Genomic DNA, 21230 nt, shown 5'->3' on the forward strand with positions numbered 1-21230 from the left:
TTTATATTTCCACAGCAATTGCAGAAAGTTAAATATGTGCTTCAGACCAAATCAAAATCAAAAGAGAAAGTAAATGACAGAGGGAGACAAGGTCTAAAATGCATAAAACCCCATCATTCTCTTGAAAAAAAGAGGCAGGTGTTCCACAGATCAGTAATTAAAAACCAGCCATGAGGGGCCTCTGGACCCATGTCTATAGGGGCTCTGTTTTAAGTTCCCTTTCCAAACAAAATACTTTTTAAGAATAAAGATTATTTGCTCAATGTAGGATAGAAATCAGACAATCATATCACTCTTCATCTGTGCCTGAAGACTCTGAACTTGACCGGTTTTGGCTGCCTTTATTATGTGCCTTGCCATTGGCAACAGCACCTTTCTTACTCGTTCGCTGTTCGTCTGCATCATCTTCACTGTATTCACTCTCATAATCATCATATTCCTCTCCTTCATCCTCTTCTTCCTCCTCGACCCCATCCTCCAAAATAGGTCCCTCTTCTGCCACAGGACCTCCCCTGGTGCCAGCCCTAGTCCGTTTCACAACTTTCACCTTTAAGTTGATCTTTTTGTCACAGCCAATCCAAGAGTCGCACAAGCAGAAACAGCTCAAGTTATAATTCCCCTCTGCAGGGGCCTGCAACTTCCCCATAACCAGTCGGGAGCCAGCCTTCACCTTGTCGACTGCTTCTCTGACTGCTGCACTTGTTTCCTTCACGCTTGCTCCAGATCCCTCCATTGTATCCTCAATTGCCTTTGAGGCAGCAGTTATAGCTGCAGCTTCATCCATGAAACTCATCTTCTGGGAAAACCAGACATTATTGGACACGGGGTCTGCAAGCAGGAACCAGAAATTTTCTTCTTTGTGAAATGGGAAGTAGGGCGCATGAGGGAGGGCACCAATGAGGCCATTAGTTCGTTTGAGTGTTACCCAGGCCTGAACTGTGACAATGTCACCCTCTTGTATACCCTCTTCGCCTTCAGTCTCACATGTAACTATGATCGTTATGGAAGGCATCATTTCCAGTACCATCTCAACATCTTGTATTTCAGCAGAAGAGAAACCAGCTGTTTGAGTAAGCAGCTCAGCACGCTCCTGCAGGGGCATGTCTGAGAGCTCCTGAAATGTCCGCACTTTCTGCAAATGAAGAAGAAAAAAATAATATGGAAAAATCAGAATAGCAGCACAAAAAGTAAACTACCCAAGTAAAAGATATTATTACTTTGTTTCACAGACTGATGCAGATTATTCAGTCTTGATTAATGGTGAGTATGGACAGGATGATCCATCTGGCCTAGTGTTTGGACAGGCTTGACCACCGTCTTTAAATCAGAAGGAACTAGTTGGGCCATAGAAATTCAATCCTAGGATCAAGATGCCCCATTATTCTTAAATTATTCATTCTTTTTCGGATATGGTGCATTCACATAAAAATTATATGGTTCATATTTAGTAATAATAAAGTGAATATTTTTAAAATCTTTATAAACTTAAGAGGTTCAAAACTAACCGCAAGGTTATGTTGAAAATGAAATCAGTTTTAACAACTCGAATGATCAGATGCATAGTATGCAATCCAATTTAGGACACCAAGCAAACGGGATTACAGTGATTCAGTAACTTTTAACTCAAAACAAGCAGCAAATATTTCGGAGTTGAAAGCTATAAAGAAAAGTAAAAAGCATATGAGAGATAGAACTGGTGACAAAGGCATGTGGAACAGAAATGAGGAGTGTGCTCCTAATTCTTGTGTTTGTTATTATCAAAAGATTGTGGCAGAAGTCTCTGTTTAGCTGAATTAATTCCAACATAGTAAATCATAACTGAAACCATTGGGGAACAGGTAATTAAAGCTTTTTGAATTTTAGGAAATTTCTGGTCAAAAAGTATGAATATTTCTAGTTACCTTACGGGCTATCTTTTTTATAATAGCCTCACTGAAATGCGGCAACTGCAGAAAGGGTGCAATGCCTTCAGGAGATCCTCCAGCTGCCTTTTTTGCACTGAGAGGAACAGCCTGCATCAAAATCAAATAGAAATATTAACTCTATCGTTAAGGCGGGCTATACATTGAACAAAAAGTCTGGACTCAATATAAACAACATATAGTAACTAGTATTAGTTTCATGCTCTACAAATTGGCTACAAAAATGCAGGGACTTCATGAAAAAAGGAGATACACAAATTTGGGCAATGTATGATGAGAAATAATAATCTATGTACCCTGCCCTGAAGGCTAGGCTCAAGTGGTAAAAGGGTGGGGATGGTTTGTGGGAGGTTCTAGGTTCGAGTCCCAGTGAGGACAAAAATTGACCTATAAAAAAAAATTAATAACGTATATACCCAATACCAATATTCCACAATCAATGACTAACAAAAGATACAAGTATGCCTGCAGCAGGCAGCAATCAGCTTTTCCAAGAAAAATGTAAAATGTACAAATTTCACCAGTTATAACTCAAGTATATTCAAACATAAGGACACAACTCATAGACTACAAATGAGTGGAAATTGCAGCATATTTAAGTTTTATAGAAGTATCAGACTCATAAATCAAGATTCAGGGTTTATTGCAAGTGGCATTAATTTGAAACTTAGACAAGAAGTTTTACCAATATGAATAATTTGAAATTCAGGAAGGAATTAGAAGTTATTAGGGATAAGTTTGAGGAAATGGTGCATTTGATGGTGAAAAAACATGAGAGATAGTGACATTCCTAAATTATTCAGAGTTTATGATAAATCAGGAAATATAAATATAATTTTTTTTTATCAGGCTATAAAAATAATTATCTGTAAATTATAGACTTATACAAAGCAAAAAAAAAAAATGAAGAAGAAGCTTAATGAAAATGTACTTCAATCAATTAAAATTTTTAAAACTTCAGGAAATTTCATCAATATGATATCAAGTAGTACTTCAACACGGCACCTGAATGATACATTGAGAAAGCTCAACAACACCAATTGCAGGCCTCAACCATCCATGTCCTTGAGAAGTGCGTTGTACAACTGCCATCTGTATAGAGAGAAAAAAGCAAAACATAATGGCACATGAGAAGCAACATACACATGAACAAGTGACTGAGTATGAGGTGAGAGCAACAAATACAACACTGGAACATAAAGAGCCAGTACAACTTTATAAGTTAGTATCCTAGCCACAACCTGTGGAGTGATTCTCTTTTTCCTTCTTTTTTTTTTAAACACATTTCTTTATGATTTAATTACTCTAAATCACTCTATTTTCAGTCACTGATAATAGTGGTTCATCTCTTGTATGACTCACCTCTAGCAGATTACTGCCACAAACTATGCCATTTGCTACCTCATTAATTTTTTTTCAGTATATATATATTATGTGAAACTCTAACAAGACAAGGGAGGGGTATACTTTCTGCCATAGATTAACGAACGTAGAGAACAAAGAATGGAGCAGTTAATTTTCTATATCCTTTTCTCATACTTTAATATCATAGCAAGATCCCAAAATCACAGCCATCCTATATTCTGTTAAAACAAATCCTAGTTCAGAAGAGACTTGACAAATAATGGGCTGGGGAAATTCTGAAAGAAAACTGTGTGAATATACTTTGGTATTACTGTTAAGTATACCCACATAATGGATTTTGAGAATCTATTATTCATGTGTTTGAAGCACAAAATAACTGATAATTTTTTGAAAATATATTCCATGATTCAAAAAACAAGGGAAAGAAAAAAAAAGAAAAAAAGAAGAGTAAAATTGAGTTCCTTTATTTTCTCAAGCACTGCTAATTTATCAAAAAGCAGGCTGGTCATACATGCCACATCCTACAGCTTTTAGTATTTCTTTCTGAAGCTTTCCATTAAAATGAAGAAGCCTTAAGTTTGGAGTCTAAAATACAACAGGAAACACTGCTGGTTTACAGGAGATATCACTGTTTTTTAATGCATAATAAATTCATCATCAATATTAGAAGTCTAACTGGAGATTTTAGACGGGATGCAGAATTCACCTTCATTAGTTCTTCAAGAAGGCGAGGTGAGAGTTCCAGCACACGTCTGAAATCACCTAGCAACGCAGGTGATAAGGTTGCTGATTCACGAGTTAATTGCGCCTGAATCAACAATTCTGTCTGAAAGGAAAAGGCAAAGAAGTAAGAAGCTGATGCTTCATTAAAGACTAAGACGCTGATCTTTAACTGCTTTATATAGCCAAAACTTGGTGAACAAATTACCTTAACTAGTGATGGATGCTGCTTCCAAAACTTTGCCTGCTCTTGCTTAATGTTCTTAAGGTCCAAGTTTAACTCACTCCTTACTAACATGAACAGTTTCTGAAGGGGCTCATTGTCAGTCCTACGGACTGGAATTTCCATGTATTCTGCAGCCTTAATGAAGACATCCATAACTTTGCTGTAAAACCAAGTTATCACATCATCATAAACAAAACTTATAATAGAAATCACACACTAAGATACATAAAAACATATATAAACATAAACACCCATTTTTCTTAAGCAAATATAATGTGTGCATATACATCCACATATATGCACACACATTACACATCATATATACACATGTATCCCAAAAAATCACCAAAGGAAAGATTCAGTGATTTCTTATAAATCCCAAAGATATCATGAAAAAACAAAAAATAACAAAGTTAAAGAGAGTTTCTAAAACTGAAAACATATGAACAGACTAAATTTTGCCAAAGATCCGAGAATCAACACATCATCTAATTTTATGATTGAAAAATGAAAAAAGAAATTCACACATGCAACATTGAAGAAAACATTTACCCCAACACGATGACTTCAAAAATGATTCAATTTGGTCTAGGCATAATACTCAAATCAATTAGCTTATGAGAATATTACCCCCAAAATGATGACTTCAACCGATTCAATGTGGTTTGACCATAAATCGCAAATTAATCAATCATATCTAATGACTACAGATTTTAGCTTTGATCAGCAAGAAGAGATGAGAGAGAAAGACACACACAGAGATTCAATATGGTTTGAACTGTAACATTCAGCTCAATCAGTTGTACTGAAAAACTGGGACGAAGAGAGGGGGTAGTGGGAGGGCGAGGGACAGGGAGAGGGAGAGAGCCCATGAGAAATGAGATCTGGGTAGTTTGCATAACATTGTGACACCAACCAACTCTCCTAGATAACACCAGTAGTCTATTGTCAACATTAGACATGAGATGTGGGAAGTTTACATAACATCGTGAAATCGATCAACATGTTAGATAATATCAGTATTCGATTGGACAATACCTTATGCCCCTGAGAAGTGGGTAGTTTCTATAAAATTGCGATGTCAACTGGCATAGATAATACCACTGGTCTATCATATATAATATGTTAAATATGAGATTCTGGTGGTTTATATAGCATTCTGATGTTAACAAACATGTTAGATAATGAGTATTCTATTTTGAATAGTCAAGATATGTTACACCACTGATGCAACTAATTCAAAATAATATGTGTAACAATTGATGCAAAGCAATATGTTCCTGTGTACCCATGAGTGTGCCTATGATCAATTAATACTTAAAGCTTCTTATTCTCAGACCCATCAATGCCTTTCATAGGGCCCACATTTTGTAAAGCTTACTGTTGCATTTATCAGGTTGGTGGGATTTTGACAACCATCCAATCCAAAAACCACAAGTTTTTTAAATAAAAAATAAAATAGAGCTCCAATTTAGAGCATTACATGGATGATATAGCTTTGATTCTTGATCAACTTGATATTTGGCAAGTAAAAAAGGTAAGAGGAAGACATCTTATCAGCAGGCGAGCTTTACAAAATGTGGACTTTCACAAGAAGTTACTGAAAGATGGAAGAATAAGAAGTTTCACACCAATCCTAATTTGATCCCAACTCTCATCCACACTTCTCATTGGATAAAAATTTAGTTTATGAGTGACATTAATAGGAGCAATGATCTGCAGCAACAGTAAAAGTCTATGTGTGCCAAGTGTTAATATTGGATCCAGGTCTTAGGAGCAGCCACTTGGTACAACTATCCAGAGTTTAAGGCTGTATCCAAATAACACCTTCCAAGACTCTACTTGAGTGGAAATATTCTTTAAGAATAAATTATGAATTAGGAAAAAAATTAAATAAACATAATACCTTGGGGCCAAAGAAGGTTTCATGAAGTAATAGTAAGTAGACAGAGTTTGATGCATGACATAGTTCCCAGTATATTTTGCTGATCTTGATAGATAAACAACAGCTATCACCAGTGGCAAGAGAATACAAACACCAACAATCCAAAGTAAAAGAATTCCACCAGTTGCTCCATCAAAGTTTAACAGGAACTGAGGGAGAGCTATGCCCATTTGAAATCCCTGCATCAACAGATAGTACATTCAGTTTCAGAAACATGATTTCTTATAAATAGTTTCTTTATTTTTAGGTAAATATCAAAGCAAGTCCTTCCTTATCATAGGGAAATTCATTACCTGCCTACCATCAGGATGGCCATACTTTTCATAATTCTCACGTGAGATTGGATCTGTGAGAGCCTGATAAGCCTTAGATATGAACTCCACAAAATATTTGTGGGCCTCTGGAAAACAAAAAAAAAAAGATAAATAAATAAATGCAAAAAGAAATTGATAGTAAACACAGATGATTCAAAAGAAGACGCAGTACTTGCTAAATCAAAGTAAAACTAAGGAACACATATTAACTGAAGAACTAGAACCTCAACCTGGATCCGGATTTTTATCAGGATGGTATTGAATCGAGAGTCTCCTGTATGCCTTCTTTATTTCTGAATCTGAAGCTCCAGATTCTAATCCAAGAATGCTAAATGGCTCAAATATTTGAATCTGCATAAACAGCAGAAGACTTTGACCTCAGCAAGATTCATAGCATTCAAACTTATGAAGCAGAAGTAGAAAATGAAAACCCTCTCTGATGGCAAACAAGCCCCGAGTAGTTGGAAATATTAAGACTTTTGAGTCACTATCAATTTATATTGAAACCTAATATAAACTTCTGATTCACAAAAGAAGGAAATACCAAAAATTTAAATAAAAGAACCCACCCAAAGTCTAACATTTTTCAGAAGGATAACAAATAAATGAACCTATTAATGCAGCCTTCAATATCAAATAAAGGTCATTACCTCTTGGCTTATGTGTTTAATGTAATAAACCAAGATGATCATGACGACCCAAAGTAGCACCAGGGTTAAGTTGCTACATGTCGAGAAGTTTGAGATCTGCAAAAGAATATAAAGAACCATAAAAAATAGGTATAGTTACAATAAAATGAAGATTACACCACTATCTCATATTGTAGAGAATAAAAAAACTTTTAAATGTAGGAGTTATTCACCCGCTTAAATATTGATCTGCGGTACTTCCCAGAACGAGTGCATTCAGAACACTGGCAGTGGATGCTCTTTGTTTTCCTGGAGGCAGCATGGCATAACTTCATTATAGTGTAAGGCACCAAAGGGAGGGCCATTATAGTCAATATGAAAATTGGGAACAATGCACTGTTCTCTTCTGAAGCAGCCATGATGACTTTCTCTTTGCAATAACAAGTATATAGTTATGATGCCTGCAAAAATGATTCAAGTTAGAGCTTCCTGGTTAGTTGATACATTGAAGGGAGCAAGTATGGACAATACTAGCAAATCCAATTTAGAAACAAGTGGCAGAGCCAGAAGTTCAATTAGGTGGGGTGCAGGGGGCAGAATAAGATGTAGTTGAGATATTCGGCCTAGTGGAAACCTTGTTTTGCCTCTGTAAAGGAGTCAATGCCAGCCTAATGTAGTATTTTATTTTAATTTTTGAGAAGTGGGTTTGGGGGCATGCATGCCCCTTCTAGGTCTTAGCTGGCTCTGCCTCCGATAGAAACTGATGCATGCCTTAATAGGTTTAAAAGTGAATAACTTCGAATAATTCAATACAATAACATTTTACATTAAAAATTTAGTATAGTTTTTTCTATAATGTTTCAATTCTGCGTGAGATTTCACAATTCAAATAATTCTTAATAGAAGTAAGTAGTACTTGCTGCCGGGGGAACATAAAAGATGTATGGAGTTGCAGTCAAATCATTTTACTTTCATTTTCTGATTCTTTCTTCCACATTGAAATAAAGAAACACCCAGTAAAAATCATTCTTGGGGGCTATTAGAATGCATTCTTTCCTGATATTACTTTAAAACACACTTCATAATCCACTGAAACATGAAATTCACAACAAATCCGAAATTAATTCATAGAGATTCAATGGGCAGTGCTCAAACAATTCAAGAATCTATACTAAAAAAAGAAAAAAAAAATCAAATAGAACCAAACCGAAACCTATAATCCAAACCAAATCAATCTGACTTTTCATGGGTAAGCTGAAATTGAATAAGCTACTACTCCATGACAACTTACCCTTAAAAGTTTCCAGTAAACAGATTCAATCAACGTTTTTTTACGGGTCAGACCTAAACAAACCCAGGTTCGTGTAGCAAAGCTCTATTCATAGTATTAATCATAGCTAGAACCCAATTCTATTCATAACATCAATCAAAAACTGAAACCCCAATTCATCAAGGCAGCTAAAAACCCACACAATACAATCTTTGAACAAGAAAAACCCAAATCACGCCATAACTGAACTGAAACATTAAAATCCATCTGCAAACCACCCCAAGAAAACCGAAACAGCTCCTTCCAATATGAATCATAAACCCCAAAACTCAAATTAAATTCTGAACCGAAAAAAACGATAAAGAAAAATAAATACACATGAATCATAAACCCCAAAAACTCAAATTAAAATTGAAGAAATGGAAACAAATTACCTGCAAAATGGAGACGAGGATCAAGATCTGCTGCTTATTATTCAAAGAGAAATTGGTTTTCCGTGCGATGGCGCCAATGTGAAGGTGAAATTTTGGAGAGAGGGTATTCTTGGAGCTTGTGTGAAGGTGTTGAAACGTAACAGAAGGGTTTCCCGTTTTTTTATTCCAATTTTACCCATTATGATGTAGGGCCTTCATGTGTATTGTTAGAGTCAATAAATCTTGGGAAAGAGGCGTTTATTGGAATAAAATTGATGATTTCATTAATGTGGAATAATGCTAATTTTCATTAATGATTTTTCTTTTTCTTTTTTTGGGGATTTTAAAAATTATTAGAGAAATGCAAAAGAATAAAGCGGGAGAAAATGAGGAGGAAAATCAAAGACCAATTCATAATTTAAACAATATCTATTTTTTATGGTTTTAATAGAATAACAAAAAATCCAACAATTTTGATATTATACTATACTACTGAGCCAATTTTTTTATTAACATAATGACACCGATCCTTTATTATAACCCGTGTTATAGAATCCATTACTTTATTTTTTGTACCGACAATTAAAAATTGTTTTCTCGTGTATGAAGAAAAAGAACAAATGAATTTTATAGAATTTTTAAGAAATCCTTCAATTTCTTTTTGAAACAAATGAATAGTCATATGCTTTTTATATTTGGTGAATAGTCACAACATTGGTATTGTGAAATATTGAGAAAGCCATTTTGGGAATCGGTTTGATTTTATCTTTGTTTGTTCTTATTGAATAAATGAAGATATCGATCTTTCTTTAAAAAATAATTTTAGTAAAAATAAAATATAAATTAGAATTTCCAAACAAAGCAAGTTTATAATAAAAATAAAAATAGCTATGATTTTTCAATTTTTCATAGTATTCATTCCTTTTAAAAGAGGAAAAATAAAACAAATTAAAAAAAGATAATGTCTTAATTTTTTTAAAGATAATGTCTTAATTTTTTTTAATTGGTAAATCATAATTAAGATAATCCATATAAAAAAATGAAATTAAAAAAAAGCCCAAAAATTTTAAAAAAAATTATATCAATTCATTTTAGTAAGAAATTCATTGTTTTTCAAGAAGAAAAAAAAAGAAAGTAATTAAATTATATTTTAAAAATTAAAAGAAAATGAAAAAAATTTAAAATTATTAATTTAAAATATAAAACAAAGAAAGATTATATATACATATGATTATAATAATCCTCCAAAGAAATAGTGAAAAATAATAATAATAATAATAATAATAAATAAATAAATAGATAAATAATATATGAGGTTGAAGGATAATAAATTAATAATAGAAAGAAACAGTCAAGATCTCCTGCCCAAAAACCCTTTCATCTTTCCTCGCCAAAACTGTGTCACCCGCTAGTGACCTACCATCTTCGTCTCTCCAAAACAGCCCCTTCTCCAATCCAAAGCCAAAACCCTTATCTGCAAACCCTATAGAATGCAAATCTCAACGTAGAACCCATCGCTCTCATCACCAAGAACCCGTCAATGGATTCACCAACTCAACCCCAGAACCCTCCCCACCACCACCCCCTCAAGGCCGCCCACCAATTCTTCTGCTCCACTGCCTCCAATCTCCTCTCCCTCCTCCCCTCCAAAACGACGCCGTTTTCTCCTAAACCAGCTCCGGTGTGCTTCCCAAACCCATCGAAGATCTGCGTCCCCCTCTTTTTTGCTTCCCCTGCCCCTCAACTTCCATCCTCCGAGTCAGCTCAGTCTAACTCGGCGTCCGCGACGAAGGGAGAGTCGCCGGAGTCGGGCTCAGCGTTCCCGAAGGATGTGAGAATCGGCGGCCTGAACACTTCCGCAAAAGGTGGGGGACCAGCGTTTGTGGGGCAGGTTTTCAGTATGTGTGATGTTTCTGGGAATGGTATCATGGCAGTTTCGAATCATTTTGATATACCTTTCATTTCGAAAAGGTCCGAGCTTTGTCTATCTTTCTGAGTATTGGCTGAATTGCTGTTAGTTTTTGAGTTTCTTGTCAGTAATTGCCATTGATAATTATCTATCAGAACTTTGATGGTTTGCCCGATTTCACGAACATTTGAATAAAACGAGAAGAAATTGAACAATGGTTTTTGATTTCTTTTTCATTAAATTTGACCTGAGAATGGCTAGAACTGAGGGGAATATCGAAAGATTAATGAGAAGATTTTCCATTTCCAATGATGGGAGGAAGCTTGTAGATAGCTTTGTATGGCAAAGAAAGATTCTTCTAGTTGGGTCAAGTAGATGGACTAAGTTTCTGTTCTTTTCTTTTATTTTATTTTTTCTTTCCTTTTCTTGAACTTGAATTGATCTGACCCGATAAAATGAATATATGTCTATTCAACTGAAGGTATTAGATAATTTGGCCTAGCTGAAATAACGTTTCTGAAGACGGGGATTTTTCGGTAATCTTAAGTTTACAAGAGTTCCTTAAGCCTTTAACTCTAGGCAGTTTTCGGTAAATTGCTTATTAAATGGATGCAACTCACTGTTATGCAGGGAATATTGATTAGAAGGTTATTATAATTGTCATCCAAGGAAAGATTGCACACTTGTATTTATATGAATAAGTCTATGTTTATTAATGTCTCTGCATTTTTCTTTTTGGTGGTTGCTTAATTGTTTCTTTTAAAGTATTTTCAGCTGATGATTGTAGCTCCTCAGGATGCCTCAGCGGATTAAGAAGATGTTTGCAACAATCACTAAGAGTGATAAGAATGGCCCTGTATTTCGGTTTTTCATGGATCTAGGTGATGCAGGTATCATTTACAATACCTTGATGCATTTTTCCTTCTCTATCATCAACTTGTCTGCTAGGCAGAAGATTCTATACAGCTGGATTACAATTGCCTTAGGCACAATTTCCTGTATCAACCCCAGTAAACAACTCCTTCCCATTGGTTTTTTTGAACAGGGATAGGAACACTTCTAGTCTTAGGTCTTTGAAATTGATCGGATCTATTTATGATTCTTAAGGTGTTTGGAGTTGGCAGTAGGAAGTTTTCTGTTTTTGGTCTGTTCATTTTGATTGTCAGTTTTGCCACTCATGCAAGCTCTAGTGTTATGTATTTTATTTGTCTTTATAACTGTTTTTTAACCCTGATTAAGTTTCTTTGAAACTAGTGATGACTGACATTTTGATTGGTTTCATTTGTCTAGTTCGGTATGTTAAAAAGCTGAACATTCCAAGTGGTGGCGTGGGTGCATGTCGTCTTGATTTAGCTTATGGGCATTTCATGGTACGACCCATTTGACTATAGTGGACTTAATTGGTGTTTATTGGTTGTATATTCTGGTAGGAGTATTGCCTATTATTAAAAAAAGGAAAAAAGAAAAAGGAAAAAAAAAAACCTAGGAGTATTGAGTTCCTGCTTGTTTTTGTCAGTTCAACTCTGTTTTTCATTGGTTTTTTAACTCTCTTTCTGTGAATATCCCTATTTAATATAGAGAAATTTTTGTTGGTTTGTAAGTCCATTTTAGCTTAAACCTTTCACCTTGCATTGATGAATTCAATAATGTCAGTGTGTGTTTTTCTAATATTGCAAATCACTTTGGGATTGTAACCTGGGAATGAAATATATAATGGGCAGTGTCATTTGGTTGTCACTCATTTGGATGATGTTTCCGGCAAGTAGCTTGTGACAATGAAGATTATTCAACTTCTTTAACAGTTTTAAACTATCTTGCTACTGTTTTTAATATTACTTACATACATGCTGGTTTTTGTTGATTGTAGTCCACATTCCACATTTTTCTAGTCATTCTTATATACATAGTGGTTAATTTGAAGCTAATCATTTTTTTTGGTAAAGAGTATTGGAAAATAAAGGAACCAATTGTTCATGAAGTGTGTGTAGATTAAGTTGGGATTCTAAGAAGGATAAATGGCAGGGCAGGAAGCAGCATCCAGAAAAATCCAGTCAGCTGAAGATAGTTGGGTTAATTTTATTTTCAATAGATAGAAAGTGCTGGTTGCCATTCAATTAACACTTAGTTCTCTTGTACTAGATAGAGGCATGTGCATCTACTTCCTAGACATCCCAAGAAATGATAAAGTTAAGGTCTAGTGTGTTTGTTAATGGGAGAACACAATGTCTATAAGGGTGCATTTCACACAGGGGAATAGGAATATAAATAGGAAGGTAATGGAGGTGAATCATACTGCCATGTAGAAGAGAGATTCAAATTCTAAAGACAGTTGGATTTGGTTTCTATAATGATGAATTTTTTATTCCTATTTTTTTTTTTTTTTTTGGTAAGTAAAAGTATTGTATTACGACGAGGTGCTAAAATAACTTTTATTCCTTTTCTTATTCTGCAAAACAATCCAAACACTATAATGAATGAGCATTCTCTATTCCAGCGATCCCGATATGGCCTAAGTTGCATAGATGCTTTAGTCATTGACAATTTAGACTAGTGATTGCACTAGTTAAGAGTAATGCGGTCCACATTGAGGGTACTACAAGGATGGGGAAGAATCCTGAAAGCCTTTAATATTGCCTGATTTAAACATTGTTAGTTTAGAGTATCTTCTATTCCTACATCAGCAATGCATTGTTTTGATTATAAATTCTATAGACAGAACAAGAACAGCTTATGCTATGAATATTTCAAGTTAAGGCTTCTGTTTATTTTATTTATTTAGAAGGTTTCCTGAACTTTTTATATTTTGTTGGGTTTCTATCTTGGTTCTTTTTTCTGGACTAACTTACACATTGTTTGCCATGTGCAATTCAGGAAAAACCTCACTTATTCCGGTTTGTTCCAAATGAGAAACAGGTAAATGGTAATTGTCCCTGCTTGTTGTATATTAGCATTGGTTCAATATTTTGTTGCTCTTGCAGGTCAAGGCAGCCAACAAACTTCTTAAGAAAATCCCACAAAATGGTGGAAGGAAAAGGATAGATGGTGTTCCTGTTTTCACTGCCCAAAACTTAGACATAGCAATAGCAACAACAGATGGGATTAAGTGGTATCTGATTTGTCCATGATTCTGTTTGTTTCATAGTTTCAGGATCTTGACATCTATAAAAGATGCTTCTTTCTAATTCACTATATACTAAACAGTAATTTATGTTTCAACATAGAGATGGTATTCTCTGTTCCTTTTCAATTAAGTTTTTAATATGTTACTGTTCCTTATATCAGGTATACTCCATACTTCTTTGATAAACATACGCTGGACAGTATTCTTGAACAGTCCATCGATCATCATTTTCATCATCTAATTCAAAGTCGGCATGTCCAACGCCGGCGGGATGTAATCGATGACAACTTGGCAGCAGAAGTGCTTGAAGACAATGCTGAGAGCCTATGGGAGCCACCAGAGGTACACAACCTAGTGTGTTGTATTAATTCTCAGAATTGCATGATAGGAAGTTAAAGAATTTTGGACAAAGAAAAAACAAAGTAACAAAGAATTTGAGTTGAATAAAATCAGTGCCTGTGTAACTAGATTGATGTCATTGATAGTGGCAAATATTTTCTCCAAGGTTCAAGAAGTGCTTGATGAGGTGGGCCATCCTGGAATACCTTTGAGTGTCATATCAAAGGCTGCTGAAATGCAGCTTCTGTATGCTGTTGACAGAGTGCTGCTGGGGAACCGGTGGTTACGAAAAGCCACTGGCATTCAACCAAAATTTCCTTACATGGTGGATTCGTTTGAGAAAAGGTACATCCTTAACATGTGCATTGATTTCAAAAGAGTGTTGCCAACACCGCCTTGCCCCCTTTCAATTCATCAGATGGTGGATCCTGTCTATTTCTTGATACCATGATGAGATCTGAGCAGAGATCATGATTTTTTTCTTTCTTTCCCTCTTTGTTTTTCACCTCTTTAGTGTCTTCTTTTGCAACACCATGTTTATTTTGCAGGAGTGCAGCTTCCTTTCGTAGAGCATCTCCGTCAAAGAGATTTGTTGCCAGCCCTGAAATGGGAAATGACAATAAAGATACTGAAGAGCTTGGCCCTTCTGACCCCAAATTAGAAGATAACACTCAAAGAGACCAAGGACAAAATTCCGCATCCTGGTTCCCCGTTTGGGATTTGTTTAACCATCCATGGTCGAACAAAAGGCAGGAACCCCAAAACAGATCAAACGCAAGGTACATTCACATTGGCAGTTGTTGATATTTGCTATGGGGGATTGCAATTCTGCATTCTTCTGCCATATTATGGTGCTTCCTTTCATAACTTCCCCTTTTCATTCAGAATTGAAGATGCATCCAGGGAACACATAAAGCAAGAGTTACAGCTCGCCCCGTTTCTTCCAAAGATTACGATGGTTGGCATCTCTGCAGGGGAGTCTGGGATGAGCAAGGTCAATTTAAAGAAGACCATGGAGGATCTAACAAAAGAGTTGGAGCAGGCAGATCAGGAAAATGCAGTTGGTTGCATTAACAGTGAATTTGAAGTCGAAAATAGGGACCCGTTGTTTGTAGCAAATGTGGGTAGTTACGGCTCAGGCTTGGTAGCAAGAAGTCCTGTTCCATCGGTTCGTGGGGAAAACAATTGAAGAGTCTGATTAGCAATAAGTTTCTCTTTAGCCGAGGGTTAATGATGTGAATTCATGTACGATCCCAAAATAAAAAGGAAAAAAAATTGTAAATTTGCTTTGTAATTCACTTTTAACATGCCTTATTTGCTTCATTTGTTGCCCGTTGGTAGTCTAGTTTTAGGTTGACTGGGGATGTCTTACCAAAATATTGTAAAGGGTGTTTGTTTGATGGTTGGTAGATTTTATGATTTTCAAAGGTTAGATACTTGTAAGTTGTAACAGAATGACTAAAATTTAGTGGCATTCTCGGTAACATTAGGCTGCATCACGTATGGCTCGTTTGGGAGCGACTTTGAAAAGGGTTAATAGCTTTCATAATCCACCCTGCTCATTTCAAAAATATTTTCTGTTATATAATGCATTATTAAAAACATTTCTTTTAGTTTATATCCAAACACTAAGGCCATGTTTGGTTTTGATTCTTGAGGAAAGAAAAAGTGAAATCCAAAAAATATTAGGAGTAAAAAATAGGGAACAAAAATGTAAGAAAAGAAAAAATAAAAAAAGATTATTTTAATATCTTATTTCACTCATTTCATCCATTGATTTTAACTATATAAAAGTTAAATAATTTAATTTAAAAATGTATAAATTTTAATTAATTTGAATATATATATTGCTTGGAAGCTGAATTGTAGATACTTATGCTGGAAAGGCTTGCTAAAGAGAAGGAACCAAAAACTTGTTAGTTCATAATAAGCTTAAAACCGACCATGTAGGCGGTATAAAATGAAAACATAAACTTAAAAACAAAGCTTAATTAAAACCGACCATGTAGGCGGTACAAGAACATAAAATAAAATGAAAAATAAAATAAAAATTAAAACTTAATTAAAAACCATCCATATAGGAGGTAATCAAAACATACTTATATTATACATAAGGAGAAATATCTTACAATGGACAAGGGAAGAAAGCTTGAAGAAAGCTTGGAGAAAGCTTGAAGAGGTTACATGATGAGAGAGAGAGAAGAGAGAAGGGAGAGAGAGAAAGAAGAGAGAAGGGAGAGCTTCAGCTTATTATGAACTAACAAGTTTTTGGTTCCTTCTCTTTAAATTTCTTTGTTGGATATCTTCTGTATTTTCTAACCCTCTTCTTTGTTTTGAATCATGGCGTAATTCATTTGTTCATTGCACATGACCTTATCCTGGGTGTCTATGGTATCAGAGCCATGTGGGAGGGGAGTTGGGTCTTGTTTTGGGTGTTCTTGGCCTATCCTAGGATAGGTAGCAGTGTGCCTGGGAGCACGAGCCCTGCCGATTGAGCCGTTGTTAGCCGTGGATAGGCGTTTGTTAGGCTGTAAGAGGGTTGGGGTGACGTCTCATAAGGTTTGTCAATCTGCTATTAGGCTCTAGATCAAAAACCCTAAAATGAGTTCAATTTTCCGAACCATGTCTAAGAGATCCAGTGATTCTCAAGATACTGTTGTAAACAGTGAAGAGATCAATTATCCTAAGATTCAAAATGATTTAGATGATTGGAAATTACCCAAGGTGTCTAATCAAGAAATTTATAAGAAAGGAACCTTTAAGTTCTTCACAGATTATACCATTAAGACCTCTGAAATGACAGTCAGTTTAGAACAAGACGACCAAGTCATAAGACTTCTAGATAATAGATCCGTTGAAAAGCATAAGAAAGATGGATATAATTTCATGCACTTTGGTATGATTCAAGTAGCAGCTAAGCCTTTGACAAGATTAGGTTTAAACACCGCTATTGTCATGTGTTTAAGGGATAATAGGCATCTCGAATATCGAGATTCTATTATAGGCGCAGTCCAAGCTGGACTGAATGATGACCCAGTTTATTTCCAGTGTTATCCTAACTTCACAGTTAGATTAAGAGATGCAGACATCTTAGATTCAGTTGTCCTGCATATTAAGACTCATGGCTTTAAGATCAAACCAGGAAACAGTCCTGTTTCTATCATAACCAGGTTTGCCTATAAGAGCATGAACACAAGCGTTAGATCTGGGGCTCTTTGCACCAGTCCTAAAGGTGAGACCACCTATTTTCACTCTGATATGCTAGATAAGTCGGATTTCATCATCCCCAAGAAGATCTTGTGGAAAGATGTTGATTTCCCTGAAAATTGGCATTTTGCTAATGTTGTTCCAGCCATAGCACAGCGTTCTGAAAGTATTGAACAAATTGTTCAATATCCAGATGGAGGAGGAGAACTGGTCTAGCACTTCATTGGAGATCCTGCAAAAATTAAGGATAAAACTGCAGATCTATTAACCAACCTTAAGTGTCCTAAGCTTCATGATTTTAGGTGGTATAAGGAAGTCTTCCTAACCAAAGTCATGCTAAGGTCTGATTGTAACCAGTCTTTTTGGAAAGAAAAATTCATCTCAGGATTACCCAAGCTTTTCTCTGAAAGAATTAGGATCAAGATAAGGGAACAGTATAACGGTCAAATCCCTTATGATAAGCTAACCTATGGTGAGATTATAAGCATTGTCACAGGTGAAGGGATTAAGCTGTGCAATGACTTCAAGCTTAAGCAACAAATGAAGAATGAACAAAAAATCTACAAGAATGAATTTGGATCATTCTGTAGCCAGTTTGGTTTCAGCCAAAAGGAAACTATGCCTCCCTCTAAGCAAAAACCAAGCAGGAAGCCTAGCAAGGATAAGTTTTACCACAGTAAGAGAGGTACCTATGACAACTATAGGATGAATGATACTAAGCAGTCAAGGCACGTCCAAAGAAGAGTTAACAAAGATACCCAGAAAAAGGTAGAAACTCCTTTAGATGTCAAGCCAATTATCTGTTTTAAGTGTGGCAAAGTTGGCCATTATAAAAAAGATTGTAGAGTTAAGCAGAAGATTAACAACTTAAGTGTCTCAGATGACCTAAAAAATATGCTTTGTAAGGTAATGTTAAACTCAGATTCTGAATCAAGGACTGATTCAGATATTGAAGATGATATTAATCAACTAGATAGCAGTGGCGATGTTTCTAGCCAATCTTCTAGTGACCAAGATGTTCGTATTAAGGGTAATTGTAATTGTCGTCCTAAAACCATAAATATCATAAGCCAAGATCAAGAATTTATCCTAGATACTTTAAGAAAAGTTGAAGATGAAAAAACTAAGCAAAACCTTTATGAAGTTTTTAAGAAATCTGTTGTTAAGGTAGAAGCCAAGAAGACTGTTAATTCTTATAACCTTAACGATATCTTAAACAGGTTCGACCAGCAGTCTCCCAAGGATGTCAGCATTAAGGAACTTCATGAAGAAGTTAAGCAGCATAAAAAGGAGATTAAGGAGTTAAGACAGTTCATAAGTCTAGGTCTCTCTGATCTCCAAGATCAAATCAATAGAATTGGCAACCAAGAAATCCATACGGATATTCCAGAATCGTCTCATGTTAATGATAATGAGACAAATACTTTTTTGAATACTGTAAGTAGGGTTATCTTCCAGAGGTGGGAAATCTCCCTTACTATAGTAGTCAAAGATAAATTTGTCTTTGATATTATTGCCTTGATTGATTCAGGAGCAGCTGAAAATTGCCTTCAAGAAAGTCTGGTTCCTATTCCTTTATGCGAAGAGACTAGTGAGTCTCTATTTGGAGCCAATGGCCAAAGACTTGCCATTAAGTATAAGTTAACAGATGTTCATATCCGTAACCATGACATCTGTATTAAACAAACCTTTATCCTTGTTAAGAACCTTAAGGAAAAAGCCCTTCTAGGAATACCCTTCTTAAGCTCTATTTATCCCTTGTGGGTAGATAACCAAGGTATAAGAACTAAGTTTTTAGATAAGGAAATTCTTTTTGAATTTGCTAATCCAATTGGTTGCATCACCCCTCTTAACCAAGAAATTAACCTTGTTGGATTAGATGTCCCAAGTAAGATAATAAGCAACCAGTTCATGCATAATAACATTTTAAGCATTCCTTTATGCATTTCAAAATTTCAAACTGATATTTTGAATCAAGGAATTTTAAAAGTTGTTTTCACATCTGAGAAAACTATTAAGTATATAGCTTTCAAGTATAATTTAACTGATTGGATTATTTTAAAACCTAGTTTTCAAATTAAGTTTATTAAAGGAGAAAGTTTCATTCCTAATCACTCAATTCATGGAACTTGCAGGATTCACAAGAACATGGCCCCCAAGAAAGACAAACAACCTCTTAGGTCCATTAATTCTAAGGATTCCCATTCAGCTCTCTCTGAGAAATTCGCGCCTTTTTATGACCATTTTGAAATAGCAGATTCTTCCAGCCACTTCAATCATCACATTACTTCACCATCCACTAGTATGGATATAGACTCAAGATCGGAATCTCTACCTTTTGTGGAAGATTCCTTACCCACAAATTCATCTTTTGATAATGCTAACACTTTGTCTGATTATGTCAATTGCATTTTTGAATGGCAGGGAAGGTATGAGACTCTTGAAAGAAAACTTGAGTCAGTTGACTTTCATAAGCTCATGTTAAACGCTCAAGCCTCATTTTCCCCACTGGAAAATGGTGAGAAAAACCCATTCACCCCACTGGTGAATGAGAAATTAAGTAAGGATGAGCAGGAATGCATTATTTTTAGAATGTTTCACCAAAGGAATGAGATCCTGTCCACTCTTAATCCAGATATTTATCATCTAATTTGTGAAAAAGCCAGGTCCAGTGCTGAAGAAAAACAAGTTTTCATTTCAGCATATCTTCAGGATCTGCATGTCCATCTCTCAGTTATTCCTGGTCTCTGTGTCCCAGGACTAAATTTAATTAAGGAAATGGAATTTGATGGTTCAAAGATTTGCAGAAATATTAACGAGCCGCTTCTGCATCAGCATAATAACAAGCAATTGTGCAACTGCAATAGAAATTTCACCATCAGCAGAGTCTGCATTGATCTTCAGCATTATCAGCCTATTAACCTCGCTTTCAAAGAAGAAGTCATAACCCTAACTCTAAATGAGTCTACTCAGGAATCCCAACAGGATGAGTCCCCTGTTATGTCTCCTACCTATTCTCAGATGATTAACACAATAAGCCTAAGTGATGAGGACTTTGAGATCAACAAGGATCTCTTAAGAAAGGACTTCTATTCTGAAGTCAATAAGCAAAGAAATGATTGGTTCTTTAGCACTGTCCCTAAGGTCATTAGAACCATTTACCAAGAAGAATTCTATGCCTACTTAAGACAAGAAAAGAAAAATATTAAGTTTTGGATCTGGTTTGAACTCTTCAAACAAGAGGAATATCCAAATTATCCCTTTAAGCGTATAAAGGTTACCAGTAGTAATAATGAAAATAAGCCATATGAATTCTCTAAAGATTTCCAAGAAAATCCCCAAGTCAACCAAGCTTTTGTCGATAGGATTAATCAGAAGATTAAGGATAATCTTGTTACTCCTTTGACTGTTCAGCCTGATAAGAGGATCAACATGGTTAAAGGTGATATTAGTTCAGAAGAAGAAGCTGATGAACTAATTAAGATGTTTGAGGAACCCCATAATCAAATTATTAACAACTTGGAAACCTTTAAGACTAGGAATTACTATCCTAGGCCTACTTTTCCTGACATGCAGTTTGAGGAAAGAAATCAGTATACTCAAGCCTCATACACCAGTGGTACTATCTATGAATGGAACATAGACGGTATGACCGAGTATAACATACTCACTAAGTTTCAAGAAATGACCATGGTTAGTACAGCCTATAAATTAAACAATAGACTGCCAGATCATGCTGTAGCTCAGACCATTGTTGTTGGGTTTACAGGTCAGCTTAAGGGATGGTGGGATAATTATCTCACTTTTGATGATAGAAATAGTATCCTTAAAGCCTATAGGATTAATGAGA

The 21230-nt window shown here is 35.4% G+C and overlaps 2 protein-coding genes across 3 annotated transcripts; one reads left to right on the forward strand and one right to left on the reverse strand.

Moving 5' to 3' along the window:
- Positions 1 to 94: 94 nt before the first annotated feature.
- Positions 95 to 9194, reverse strand: LOC100254350 (dnaJ protein ERDJ2A). The gene is made up of 11 exons (XM_002275922.4): positions 8826 to 9194; positions 7355 to 7582; positions 7143 to 7238; positions 6723 to 6843; positions 6472 to 6578; positions 6140 to 6357; positions 4216 to 4393; positions 3994 to 4113; positions 2928 to 3014; positions 1902 to 2012; positions 95 to 1132 (listed from the first exon to the last, which is right to left on the reverse strand). The coding sequence occupies exons 2-11, from the start codon at positions 7538 to 7540 to the stop codon at positions 290 to 292; spliced, it is 2067 nt and encodes a 688-aa protein (XP_002275958.1). The 5' UTR covers positions 7541 to 7582; positions 8826 to 9194; the 3' UTR covers positions 95 to 289.
- Positions 9195 to 10137: 943 nt separating this feature from the next.
- On the forward strand, positions 10138 to 15669 carry LOC100242331 (uncharacterized). 2 transcript variants are annotated; one of them, XM_002274310.4, is made up of 9 exons: positions 10138 to 10775; positions 11509 to 11603; positions 12004 to 12083; positions 13585 to 13626; positions 13692 to 13819; positions 13996 to 14176; positions 14340 to 14518; positions 14722 to 14952; positions 15059 to 15669. In XM_002274310.4, exons 1-9 carry the CDS (start codon positions 10345 to 10347, stop codon positions 15360 to 15362), a joined length of 1671 nt encoding a protein of 556 aa, XP_002274346.1. In that variant the 5' UTR covers positions 10138 to 10344; the 3' UTR covers positions 15363 to 15669. The 2 variants fall into 2 exon arrangements, with proteins under 2 accessions (XP_002274346.1, XP_019081784.1); XM_019226239.1 differs by having other exon boundaries at positions 10669 to 10775; positions 11488 to 11603.
- Positions 15670 to 21230: the final 5561 nt, after the last annotated feature.

This window comes from Vitis vinifera, chromosome 16 (assembly GCF_030704535.1).
Source record: "Vitis vinifera cultivar Pinot Noir 40024 chromosome 16, ASM3070453v1".
Taxonomy (NCBI): domain Eukaryota; kingdom Viridiplantae; phylum Streptophyta; class Magnoliopsida; order Vitales; family Vitaceae; genus Vitis; species Vitis vinifera.

Bases quoted from the DNA above. Each gene is read 5' to 3' on its own strand.
- LOC100242331 (XM_002274310.4), top strand. From the start codon at position 10,345: ATGGATTCACCAACTCAACCCCAGAACCCTCCCCACCACCACCCCCTC. The intron at 13,820-13,995 runs GTATCTGATTTG...TCCTTATATCAG, and splicing joins ACAACAGATGGGATTAAGTG to GTATACTCCATACTTCTTTG. The intron at 14,519-14,721 runs GTACATCCTTAA...TTTATTTTGCAG, and splicing joins GTGGATTCGTTTGAGAAAAG to GAGTGCAGCTTCCTTTCGTA.
- LOC100254350 (XM_002275922.4), bottom strand. From the start codon at position 7,540: ATGGCTGCTTCAGAAGAGAACAGTGCATTGTTCCCAATTTTCATATTG. The intron at 6,358-6,471 runs GTAATGAATTTC...CTGTTGATGCAG, and splicing joins GCCATCCTGATGGTAGGCAG to GGATTTCAAATGGGCATAGC. The intron at 3,015-3,993 runs GTGAATTCTGCA...CTCTCTATACAG, and splicing joins TTCTTGAAGAACTAATGAAG to ATGGCAGTTGTACAACGCAC.